The 12,736-nt window shown below is 43.3% G+C and overlaps 1 protein-coding gene across 17 annotated transcripts in view; it reads left to right on the plus strand.

The window, feature by feature from the left end:
• Positions 1-2,829, plus strand: part of UNC13A (unc-13 homolog A) — a 425,576-nt gene extending 422,747 nt beyond the window's left edge. For all 17 annotated transcript variants that reach the window (XM_063915631.1, XM_063915548.1, XM_063915566.1 and 14 more), the window contains one exon: positions 1,532-2,829. In XM_063915631.1, coding sequence (XP_063771701.1) covers positions 1,532-1,817 — 286 coding nt within the window. In that variant the 3' untranslated portion in view covers positions 1,818-2,829. The remainder of the gene's footprint in view (positions 1-1,531) is intronic.
• The last annotated feature ends 9,907 nt before the right edge of the window (positions 2,830-12,736 follow it).

Here is a 12,736-nt window from a genome sequence, read left to right on the forward strand (position 1 = left end):
GCCTTGGAGAGAGATAAAGTGGATGAGATAAAGTAGCAACAACCAGCTCCTGTCATTTTTCAAACAGAACCTGTAACATTGCAATTAGGAGCTGATTGGCTGGTACTTTATCTCTCTACAAGGTTTAGGACATTTGTCCCTCTATGATTGGTGGTTAATCATTATTACTATAATGATAAAGGGGAGTTGATGCGGGCAAGGTGATGCTGATGAGGAAGACAGGATGGTGAGAGAGATGAAGGGTGCATGTTATCGGGAAAATTGAGTAGGAGGATAATGACATGGCAGAATTTGCTATCATTTTGATCGCATGCTGGGGGCCGCCCATCGCAGGGCAAGGCCGCCCAGCATGCTAATCGCTGCCCACCCCCCTTGAGCACGCTGAAATTGAGGTCAAACCGCAATAGGGTAGCCTCCTGCCCAGGAGGCCCGCCGCCATTTTTGTGATCGCAGCAGCTGCATGTGCAGCAGCTACCCCGATCACACCCACACCACGTCCCCCGTTCGACTACCACCGCCCTTGTTTTTAAGCCATGCCCCCGCAATGCTCTGTTTCCACCTAGGAAACAGAGCGTTGCCGCCCCTATCACGCCCACACCACGCTCCCCGTTCGACTACTCAGCTTTATCACACTCTACAAAAACTTGAATTGAAATGTTTTGATAAGTAACACAAATTGAAGGTAATTTCACCAACACAAGTTGTTCTTACACAATTACAAATGATGAGATATTCTGCTGCATTTGCTGTATGTATCTCATGGTCGAGTCACATTATTATGACCACCAGCTAATAGCCAGAGTACCCGCCGTGTGACAGCATCTAGACGGGTTGAACTTTTGTTTTAGAAACACGTCTGGTGATAGGGTTACCACCTCATCCCTTTTATTCTGGACACATATTAATTACACAGGTTCTGTGGCTGATTAAAACCAAGTGAAATGGAGTCTTGAACTCAGCCAGCCACAGAACCTGTGTAATTAATATGTGTCCAAAATTAAAGGGATGAGGTGGTAACCCTACTCGTAACCACCAGGTTCATTTTGACGGTGTGCTGCTCCACTATAGTATGTCAGTCAGCCCTCGCTCACCTTCATAGCTGACGTTCACCTCTCACATTGATGGCACGTGGTGCTCCGCAGTTTCCACGTCGTTTTTTGCAATGGTGCCATTTGTCCTGTCATGTTACACCTTCATCACAGCAGCACGCAAACAGTTCACAAGCTGCGCTATTTCAGAAATACTGCCACCCTTGGCCCAAAAGCTGACAATCATCCCTTTTTGCAACTCAGAGAAATCACCCCTTTTACCCATTACAGTATTGAGTGATATGTGTGCAGATAGCCTTTCACACACCTTATATACCCACCAAGCCAGCGCATGACACATGATGTACTTCATGGGCTACACGCTGCCAACATCAAATGTAGGAGGTAGTCATAATAATATGACTCGACCGTGTAGTATCATTGCTCTTTGCGCCGTGTCATTTGTTTTATATTTTCTTTTCTTATTCTCCTATGTCTTGTAGCACATTGGGCAGTGAAAATGGCCCAGAGTGCTATGAACTGCAGGTGTGTGTGAAAGATTACTGCTTTGCACGGGAAGACCGAACAGTGGGCACAGCTGTTATGCAGCTGCGAGATCTAGCACAAAGAGGCAGCTGTGCTTGCTGGCTCCCCCTTGGCCGACGCATTCACATGGATGAGACAGGACTGACCATTTTGAGGATCTTGTCACAGCGCAACAATGATGAGGTGGCCAAAGAATTTGTCAAGCTGAAATCTGACACTCGCTCTCCTGAAGAGGGCAGCTAGGGTGATGGGGTCTGTTTATCCCTTGTATAACAAGAGTACCCTTCTCACTGCCTTGCACCCCAGGCCCAGACTGTAAATAGTTTAAATACATTTTGAAACACACTATTAACCAGGTCACTGCCAGCAGTGCTCCCCAAGCTCTGCCTAATGCTCACTGGTGCCTTTCTGGCAGTGACATGGGTAAGGTGTACACAAATACACACACCAAGGGCTGCGTTCATATGTGCCATTGTGTTAATGTTCTCCCTGCTGGACCACATAAGCACAGTTGTTAGGGGGCCTTAACTCCTGCCATGCATTAATCTGCTTGGCAGTTAACAGCACCCTGGCAATGGGAGGATTTAGCAGTTTGAGAGACAGTGTCCCCCAAAAATTGGGGAACAATTGACACTTTCCCTCCCCTTGACCTGTCCGTTAAAGTTGCCTGCACCCCACTTGCTGTGTATATAAGATCTTCCTGTACCAGTGTCTTATTCTGTGCAATGGTGCTGCATGGGTATTAGTTTTCTATGAAAGAACCACCTTAAACCCTAATCCTGAAAGCTCTTGGTAGATCCCATTCAAATCATGCCTGTTTTAATGCCTTGGACTGGACAGTCACCCATTTGCACGGTGCAGCAAAAAGGACACTGCCAGCTGCTTAGCACCTCTGTCCTTTCCCAAAACTGCCCAAGTCATCCAGCACTGAAGGGGTTACAAATCCCCAACCCTGATCAGGGCAGGACTGCAAAATCATCCAAATCCTCCCATCCCTTCCCTCGTACACACACTGCACAAGGGACTAGAACTCCCATATGTTTAAAATAAATGTGGCATGTTGTTTTCCAAAGAGCGATGCCACAAATATCCCTCTTACCCCACCCTTCTTCCCGTCATGTACAGAAAGCTCCCCTTCTTTCTCCTTCCTCCCGGGTGCATGTACAAAAGGTTTGCACTAACTTGGACATTTTTGGTCTCTGTAAAAATATTTTATTATAACAGCTATTAAATACAAATAAAGAAAGGCAATATGTGTTGGTGTTTCATTTATCATCATTATCAATCCTTCACCTACAAAACAGCTGGTTGTCCACAAAACAGACCATGGTCATCTTTCACTTGGTATTTTCCAAGGCATTGGTATTTTTTAGAAAAGAAGTGCCACTATAGAAGTTTAACCACAAAGGAGAAACATAATTACTCTTACTAAGCAGCACAACATGGTGGAAACACAGTACACGCTAAATATGTGAACATGCTAAGCAACAATGCAAGGAGCATCTTTTTAGACCACAGGTTCTCAAACTCGGTCCTCAGGACCCCACACAGTGCATGTTTTGCAGGTCTCCTCACAGAATCACAAGTGAAATAATTAGCTCTTTTTAAAATGTGTCAGTGAGTAATTAATACACCTGTGCACCTGCTGGGTTACCTGCAAAACATGCACTGTGTGAGGTCCTCAGGACCGAGTTTGAGAACCTATGTTTTAGACAATTGAACATGGCAAAATAAGTACAGATGTGTCCTCCTACATCATTGCTGCAGTTGCGCCAAACAGCCCCTCTCTGTGCGCAGGTCCTGTGAGTCTCTGCTAGCGTCAGGTGTTTTTTTTGCAGAAAATGTGTCTTAGTCGCAATGCAACCAGGATGCACCAGGAGACTTTGCTGATTAATTTGATATGCAAACCTTGCATGTTTGTGTGCTACTGAGTCTCTGAATCTGTGTACGAAGTGCTACCATGCAGTGGCTGTGGCTTCTTTCCATGCCAAGATATGTTGTGCTTCATGTACAGACTCAGTCGCATGCAGATATACAAGTGTCACATACTAAATTGATCAGCACCATCTCCTGGTGCATCCTAGTCACATCACGGTGTGACTAATACCCCTTTCACATCGCACAAATAACCCTGTATCGACACGGCATATTGCCGTGTCGACCCGGGTCAGTGTGCGATGTGAAAGGTCCTTGGTCGTTTTAGCGGGTCGCCTGACCCGGTAATTCAACCCGGTCAAAAAGAAGGGTTTTACCCGGGTTGATTACCAGGTCAGGTGCGGTGTGAATGGGAGCCGTGTCGATGCGACACGGTTCCCATTCACAGCATAGGGAGAGGCGGCGCAGGAGATGAGCTCATCTCCCGGCGCCGCCTCCACCCCCGCCCCTGCTGCTGCTGCTCCCTCCGCTGCTATGGCAACCGACCCGGTATATTGCCGGGTCGGAAAGCCAGCAGCGGAGCGCAAATGCCGGATCCCACCCGGTAAGCACACGTTTGTCTTACCGGGTAGGATCCGGCATTTGCGGTCTGAAAGACGCATTAGTCGCATTTTCAGCAAAATAAGGTGCCCAATTTTGGTACAGTTGCACGGGACCTGGCATACTGCACTGTATGACGTTCTGAGACTAGATGTATGAGGACACATCAGTAAGATATTACATGATTATTTTTATTAGAATACTTGCTAAAATGCTACCTCAAAGTGGTGTCCATTTGGATGGTCGACCATGTTATGGTCGACAGTCATTAGGTCAACCACTATTGGTCAACATTAAAATGGTCGACACATGAAAGGTCGACATGGCTTTTTTTTTTAAAGATTTTAAAAACATTCATACTTTACCATCCATGTGGACTATGATTGGGAACGGTAACCTGTGCTGAGCGCAGCGGTAGCGGAGCATGGCACCTTGCCCACAGCATGGCAAGCAAACGCAGTACACTAATTGGGGTTCCTGGTCATGTTATGGAAAAATGACACCAAAACCAGTTCAAAAATCCATGTCGACCTTTTCATGTGTCGACCTGTCACGCGTCGACCATATTAATGTGTTGACTGTGTCCATGTCAACCATGTCAATATCGACCAATAGTGGTCGACCTAATGATTGTCGACCATAACATGGTCGACCATTCATACCAGAACCCTCAAAGTTGCTATGCACAACTTCTACACTGGTCCACTATTTACAAATCTATATTAAGCTCTAAAAACCTAACTGACGTAAGTCAGACATCTTTTGAATAAAATGAAATTTACAGTTCAGAAACACATTGTGCATATATAATGTCACTGCAGATGAACTGTACGGCTCTGGACCCCAGTGGCTGGTGGTTATGCAAAGGATATCTAAGATTTCATGAGCCTTCATTGTGGCTGCTGTAGGGGACAGGCATCCTATATAATAAAAGGCTAACGCTGCTCCTCACCACTATGGGGGGAATTCAAGTGTTTTGCGCGCCAGCAGCCACTACAGCAATTCAATTGTTGGTCTGTTTGGCCGTGTACAGCCACCAGCGCTGACGTTACTGTTGTGTTGTTTCGTCATTTTGACGGGCTGGTAACTAGTAAAAGGATATTCAAGCAAGAATATTTTGTGTTTTTTAAACACAACTCAAAATTATTTACCCAGAACAAAAACAAAAGTAAGACATTCATTCTCAATATTAACATACAGGTTGAGTATCCCTTATCCAAAATGCTTGGGACCAGAGGAATTTTGGATATGGGATTTTTCTGTATTTTGGAATAATTGCATACCATAATGAGATATGGTGATGGGACCTAAATATAAGCACAGAATGCATTTATGTTACATATACACCTTATACACCCAGCCTGATGGTAATTTTAGCCAATATTTTTTATAACTTTGTGCATTAAGCAAAGTGTGTACATTCACACAATTCATTTATGTTTCACATACACCTTATACACATAGCCTGAAGGTCATTTAATACAATATTTTTAATAACTTTGAGTAATGTACAAAGTTTGTGTACATTGAGCCATCAAAAAACAAAGGTTTCACTATCTCAGTCTCACTCAAAAAAGTCCGTATTTCGGAATATTTGGATATGGGATATTCAACCTGTATTACATTAATAATTCCAGGACATCCACATATAGCTATATATGCATTATATGCTATTTGCCATGTATTCAGTATGATTTGCCAGCGTACAGTATGCCGGCGGTCAGTATTCCGATGCTGGCATCCCGATACATGAAATCCCGACAAGGGGGAGGTAAGACTGTTCCCCTGTCCCCTACCCTCTAACCCTCCCTTCCAACAGCCTAACCCTAACCTCACCCTTTGTGCCTGACTCTAACCTCCCCCCATCGGTGCCTAATGCTAACCCCTCATGCCATACAGCCTGACCCTAACCCTCCCCCTTAGTGCTGAAACCTAACCTCCCCCCAATGGTGCTTAACCCCCAACCCCCCTTTCCCCGCAGCATAACCTTAACCCCAACTCCCCCCCCTCCCCCCCCCCCCCGCAGCCTAACCCTAATCCCCATAGGAGGCGCCTGAACCTAACCCCCTGGCCCTAACTTGCCCACAAAAATTACAGACGGGATGCTGGCTGTTGGGATTCTGGTGTCTGTATCCTGACCCTGTCGGGAATTTTGGCTTCGGGATTCCGGCTATCTGGATCTTATCCGCATCCCTTTGCCTCTCTGGGTGGCCGGTGGTGTGTCTTAAACAATATTGAAATTGGGGCTTAAGTTTTGTGATGCAAAGTATTGCTAGAATGAAAAACACTTGAGGGGACAGACAGTTATTTCCATAATTCACATAAATCACCTAGGATGATTCTAAAAATGCCTCTTGGTTAAATTTGGCAGAAGTAATGTGATATTTCTGACATAGTACAGTTTCATCTTGGACAACATGCTTCCGTTGAGCAGGGGCATATATGCCCTATGTATTGGTTCAGAGGTAAACCTCCTGAAGATAAGCTGATTGTAGTTTTTTGAAAACCGTGTCAACATGATTAATCAACTCAGTTACATCAGTAAATTCTGGAATATCCGTTTTCCAGGAGTATAATATATTTTGCTATGATTTAGTAGATGCAGTAGAAATTAATTTGGAATAAAGAAACTTTATATGGTAGATATGAGAATGGGTAGATCTTCTGAGTAAGCAGATAAAATATTGGGTTGGGGGAACATTTATTGAGATCTAAGTACATTATGTAATGTCTAACTTGAAAGTACATGAACAAACTTTTGTGTAGGTAGTTGAAAGTTGTTCTGAAGTTCAAGAAATAACATAAGATTGCTTCCGAGGTCAAAGACCTTTGAGGTACTTGATAAGCCTTTATCCCTCCAACAACGGAATGTATCATTAGATAGGGATGGAGGAAAAAGCAGGATTTCCCCAAAGTGGGATATAACAGGAGCTGGTGTGATCTCTACACATTTTTTTGTTATTAATAGAAATCCAAGCTAGGTAAGTATCTCGGAAAATAATATCTAATATATTTGAGGGGATATTTGTGCGTTTAGTGTGGAGGAGAGCACCCAGAGAATATGGGTGACGTGGTGCGGAGTCAATTGTAAAATCAGTGTAAGTAGATGTATTCCTTAGCCAGTTGACAATATATATATATATATATATATATATATATATATATAAAAAATATTGCTAATGAGTATAAATATAAGTTGGGAAGACCCATTCCGCCCTTTGATCTTGCAGATTGCAATTTGGTCAAGGAGATTTTGGATATCTCTTGTTGCCACAAGATACGCGTAGTTGCACGATCAAATTTACGTGTGTCAGAATAGGTCAAACGTATAAGTAGCATTTGAAAGAGGTAAAAACATTTTGGAAATATTATATTTTGACTATTTCTGTGTGACCCAATAAAGACAGGGGTAGAGTATTCCAGCTATCCTATAATGCAGTAATTTTGCATAGTGCTGATGAGTAATTTGCTTTAGTTAGAAAGTCACAGAGGTAATGTTTACGCCTAAGTATTTTATGTCTTCTGTGAGGATCTTAAAAGGAGAAAAAGAAGGAATAGATTTGATAATGGTTAGTGAGCAACTTAGAGGCAGTACTTCTTATTTGATAGAGATAAGGAAACAGGAAAGCCAAAAGCCAAGAGGGAATGGAAAAGGTGTAGCCATAATATCATGTCAAAGGCCTTCTCAGCATCCAAGACTAACATGATGTTTAAGAAAAGGGATGGACAGAATGTAAAGGTAATAAAAAATTAGAAAACCAAAGCATTAGCCAAAGTAGAGAAGGGTATGTGAAACATACAAACTTCAGGTTAATATAGAACATGTTTAACAGCGAGATGAATTTAACCCGGGCAAAATTTCCAAGAAAGGCTCAGTATATAGGGATGCGGATGAGGCGCCTAGGTGAATAATAGGCAGTTATGTTGGTAAATTAAATGAAAACTGGTATTAGCAGACACATTCAATATATTATAGTGGTATGCATTAATATGCCTATGACCAGAGTTCCTGAGGTGGAACCAAGAATTAAACCGTAAAAGTCAATAACAGGCAATGATAATGAAATTTAACAAAATAGGAATAGTCACTGTATAAGGCCAGCCAAGCATTCGACAACATATACTGTAGGTACCAGTGGTAAGGAAGTTCCATAAGCGTAGTAGGATTTAAACCTGTGAAGTGGAGGGGTCCGTGACATCAGAGTTAAGATCTTGTTATTCTTCTTGCAGAAAAGCCTTAGCATCATCAGGTGTAGTGAAATCCTTGAAGGACACCCATATACAGGTGTAGATGAGCCTGGTATAATAGTGCAAATTTATTTTTATCTTGAACCAGCATAGTGCAAATAGGTTAAAAGACCTTCCTGGCCCAAGTAAGATCCACAGAAAAGAGAAATAATTTTTTATTCTCCCAAAAAATGGTACGTTGTTTCCTGGAAGCTGTCAAGAAAGCTAGTTTGTGAAGATACTGTAATTCAGGCATCTGGAAAGCACTACCCACGGACAGGCTTCTGACGTGCGAGGATAGTGGCCCACTCTGTGTAGTCTTTCCACTATCAGAGCTTTACATTCATCAATAATACCAAGAAGAGTTGGAAGTGTAATTCTCACAAAATGTGACAGTGCAGGACCTTTGATGGTTTCAGGGAGCCCCACCACCCTGATTATTCTGCATGATCTATTTTCGACATTATCGATTTTATTTCCTAGCTGATAGTTGTTGTTTTTTCAAGCATTTAATGTTGCACTGCAATGTCAAAGTCGAAAAATATTGTAGTACACACATCACGTACTAACAACACACACATGCCCGCTGCGCGTGCACTTGTTCCGCCGTGCGTGCACATATCCGCAATTTGCGTATGGTCGCTCCCGCGGTCCTGCACGTGGTGTGGGTATTTACGGCAGAGTTTGTGAACGCATGGAGGGCTATCAAAACATTACATATTTAATCCAAATAGTGCACATTGTACACATAGCCCCCCTGCACCACATCAGCAAGTATCAACAGTTTAAATGATTCCAGGACTAAGGGATTCGCCTTTGCATGATAGGAAGGGACAGACTAAGGTTATAAGGTGATGTCTGGTATCCAGCTGTAGGGTATTTTAAGGGTAACATTCCGGTGTTAGTTAGAGGAAGATCGCATGTTCCTGCGTATAGTTATGTGCAGAAGTAGAATATAGATATAAACTGTATTTACTGTATATTATGTATGCGGCGGAATCCAGGGGAGACCACCCACAAGAGCAGTTGAGAAAGACATCGCCCACCTTTTCAAATCAACCTATGACCTCTCCTGTAATGTAAAGATGCATCTCTGTGTCCAATGGACAAAGGGATTACAGTATCCATTGTATTGCTTTTGGAAGTAGTGTATAAAAAGCCTGTTGCTGCCTGGCCGGTCAGAAGACTCTTAACGCTATCTACCTGATTAGCGGAGGACTGGACCAGGAAGCGCATGCAAATATTCTCACGTATGTACATTGACTGTAGCCATTTACTCTGTTGTATTGTAGTGTATAAATTGTATTGTTATCCCCTTCCAGATATATATGCTGAGGTGTCGGAGCCCAGTGTTTAACTACAAATCGGTGTTGTGTCCTCTTTTCCCTGCTAGGGTTTAAAGCATATTACATTACCTAACTGTATAAGGTTTCAAAGAGTATTGATAAGGTGTGTACGCACTGCGGGTACTTTGTACCGTCAGCGCTGCATAAGGTTTAAGGTGTAACATCATTGCAGTGCTTTGCTGCATAAGGTTTAAAGTGTAATAATATCATTGCATTGCATTACTACTAAGGTGTAAAGTATAACTCTGGGTGTGCGCGCGCTGTGTGTACTGTGTACCCCCAGTGCGGCGTTTGTACGCAAAGTACGTACACGGTACGGGGCTCTGTATGCAAATAGCGTACAAAGTACGTAGCGTGTGTATTAAGTCTAGCGACCGCAGCGGCTCCATGGTAAAAGTGTGTTTAAAGGTATAGCTTTATGGTTTAAGATAATATCGACATTATCAATTGGGTGCTCGTCTGGGATTTCCTCATACCCGCAGCCTAGCAGGTTAAAGCAGACTTTATCTATCAGCAAAGGGCGGAGAGGTATCCCACGTAAGCCTTCTCCTGGTTGGTGGATACACTGGAAACCCTAAATTTATTGCTGATTAGATGGCGTCTGCTCTGCATGGTTTGTAGGGATGCTGGTGGGACCCGTAAAGTAAATACACAAAGCTATTCATTTAAAAAAAATAAAAAAATCTGTGAATTTCTATTTGGCGCCAAATGCGCTCACAATACAAGCATACACCTGTACTTTGTATTTGTATACCTGCTCATATTGTTGCCATAAGTACTGATTACTAGATTCATTTAGACCTGTACGGAGAAATTTGTTGCTATTTAGTTAAAACATAGACTAAATATTAAGGAAGTAAACGTAAAACACAAATACAGTCTGGGCTAGTTAAACAGGTTTATACAGAAAGAAACTGTTGTGTTAAGTAAACGATTATAGGTAATATCGCTTACATTTATAGAAGTGTGGGATTTGTACTATTGCGGACGTACGTTTTTTTTGTACACGTGTCTCGGACAAAGTACGGGACTGCGTGCGCAACGTAAAGACATACGCACGGTCACGTATTTACACAACGTGCGTAACGGTACGACCGCTAAGTACAAATTACACAATAGCATTGTTTAGTTTAGGGGCGGAACAGTAGCCACGCTACAATAGCACAAATTGCTCGGTTTCCAAAATTTAGTTTAAATAAAACCTTTTTTACTGTATTACCTCTGGTACTAAGGCTGTTTATCTGAATGAAAGTTAATTTTCTGTACAGAAAAACCAAAGTGTATTTGAGTGAACGAACGGGAGTGAGCAAACATAATAAAGGTGTTGTGGACCCAGGGAATTCGGGATCCCATAGAAGTGGTACACCGAGTGAGTGGAGGCTCGGTGGCGTGAGGCAGCTGACTCATGTTAATATAGATTGAAGTACAAAGGAGCAAGGTAGCAGAGTACCGCAGACCAGAAGGTCAGCGAGGTTTAGCGTACCGCGGCCCAAGAGGTTAGCGAGGTTTAGAGTACCGCAGCCCAGGGGGTTAGCGAGGTTGACCCATATAGGCCCGTTTTTGATACGCTCCGGCTGAGGTTTTGCAGCCTGAAAAATCGATTCCATTGGTCGTACGGCGGATAAGTAACAATTACCTATACGCTGTGCGATTGGACCGCGCGTTCGTGGGTGCAATACTTAGCGCAATGTGATACCCTTTTACGAGCTTTGCGTAAAATCGCGGGATCATTAGCGCTGAATATAGCATACGCAAGCGTGATTTGTGTATAATAAAGGTTTAGGGAGTTTTCGCTGGTCTCTCTCAGGAACTCTCCAACGACCAATATTTACTGGAAAGGGTAAGTCACTCCCAGATACTTCCAGTAAATAGAGGTTACGTAGGGGCCCTAGGTTGGGTACATTGCCTGGGCTATCAACAGTGTATGGTAGTACTGGCCAACGGTGGCGTGAGTGGGTGAAAGCACTCGGAGGACTTTCACCGTTGCCTTATATTGAGTATTTTGGTTATTTTTGTGGGATTAGCCAAAAGGACTATACCTGCAAAATATGGGGGCCAGTTGCTCAAGTAAGGGACGGTCAACCAGGGTTCAGGTTGACATTCCGCGGCCCAGGGGGTCGGCGAGGTACATAATGTGTGAGAAGCATGGACCACACACAGAAGTTTTTTGCAATGAATGGGAACGTATGACTGTGGAAGATAGGGAACCATTCCCTAAGGTAGGCAGTTTTGAACCAGAGGTATTGCAGAATTTAAGGATTAGGATATGTCTGATAAAATCCTGAAAGCAAAGGGTCAGACACACAAACTGTTTAAATTTATGGCAGCAAGAGGGCGATATGCAAAGGGAACTAGCTTACGCAGCAGGTTCCAAACCTAGCAGGAAAATTATGGCAACCGCACCACCACCACCATATATTGTAGGGGAGAAAGTGGCTACAGACAATGGCATATTGGTATCTGATAAGAGTATAGTTGATAAATGTACTAATGCTAACCCGTGCAAGTTGTATCCCATTTTAAACTTTCCTCAGGACTGCGAGCAAGAAGATGAGCCCAGCACGATACGGCACTCTCTCTAGCAGCCACCATACAGAACACTCAGGTGGGCACGGCCCAACCAGTAAGATCAGTTGTAAGGCCCCCTAGCGGAGGGATAAGTGAGGTCATGTCCACAGGTAAGTACGGTACCATACATTATGCAGAGACAATAGCACCTCAGATTGTGGAGTCAACTCAGAATGATGTAATTGAATTAAATCCTGTCAGGGTGATCGCAGTCCCCAATGGGAAGACTGACGCTCAGGGAGTCACTCCCATCAGGAACATTGCTATGCATTGTCCTTGGTCCCGGACAGAATTGAGGACAATTATGTCTGAATTTCCCGATCTCAGAAGGGATTTAGTCGCATGCCAGAGGTTTATTAAAGAATTAGGTAACGCCACCGAACCCACAAACAAAGATTGGCGAACAGTGCTACGAGTATGTTTACCTTCCAATATTGACCCCGCAAAATTCATTACTGATTGTAAATTAGACGCAGAAGTACCTCTCACTGATGAGTGCACTCAGGAGAATGTACGACAGATCAATCTGCAATTAGGAGTATATTT

Source organism: Pseudophryne corroboree, chromosome 1 (assembly GCF_028390025.1).
Source record: "Pseudophryne corroboree isolate aPseCor3 chromosome 1, aPseCor3.hap2, whole genome shotgun sequence".
NCBI lineage: Eukaryota > Metazoa > Chordata > Amphibia > Anura > Myobatrachidae > Pseudophryne > Pseudophryne corroboree.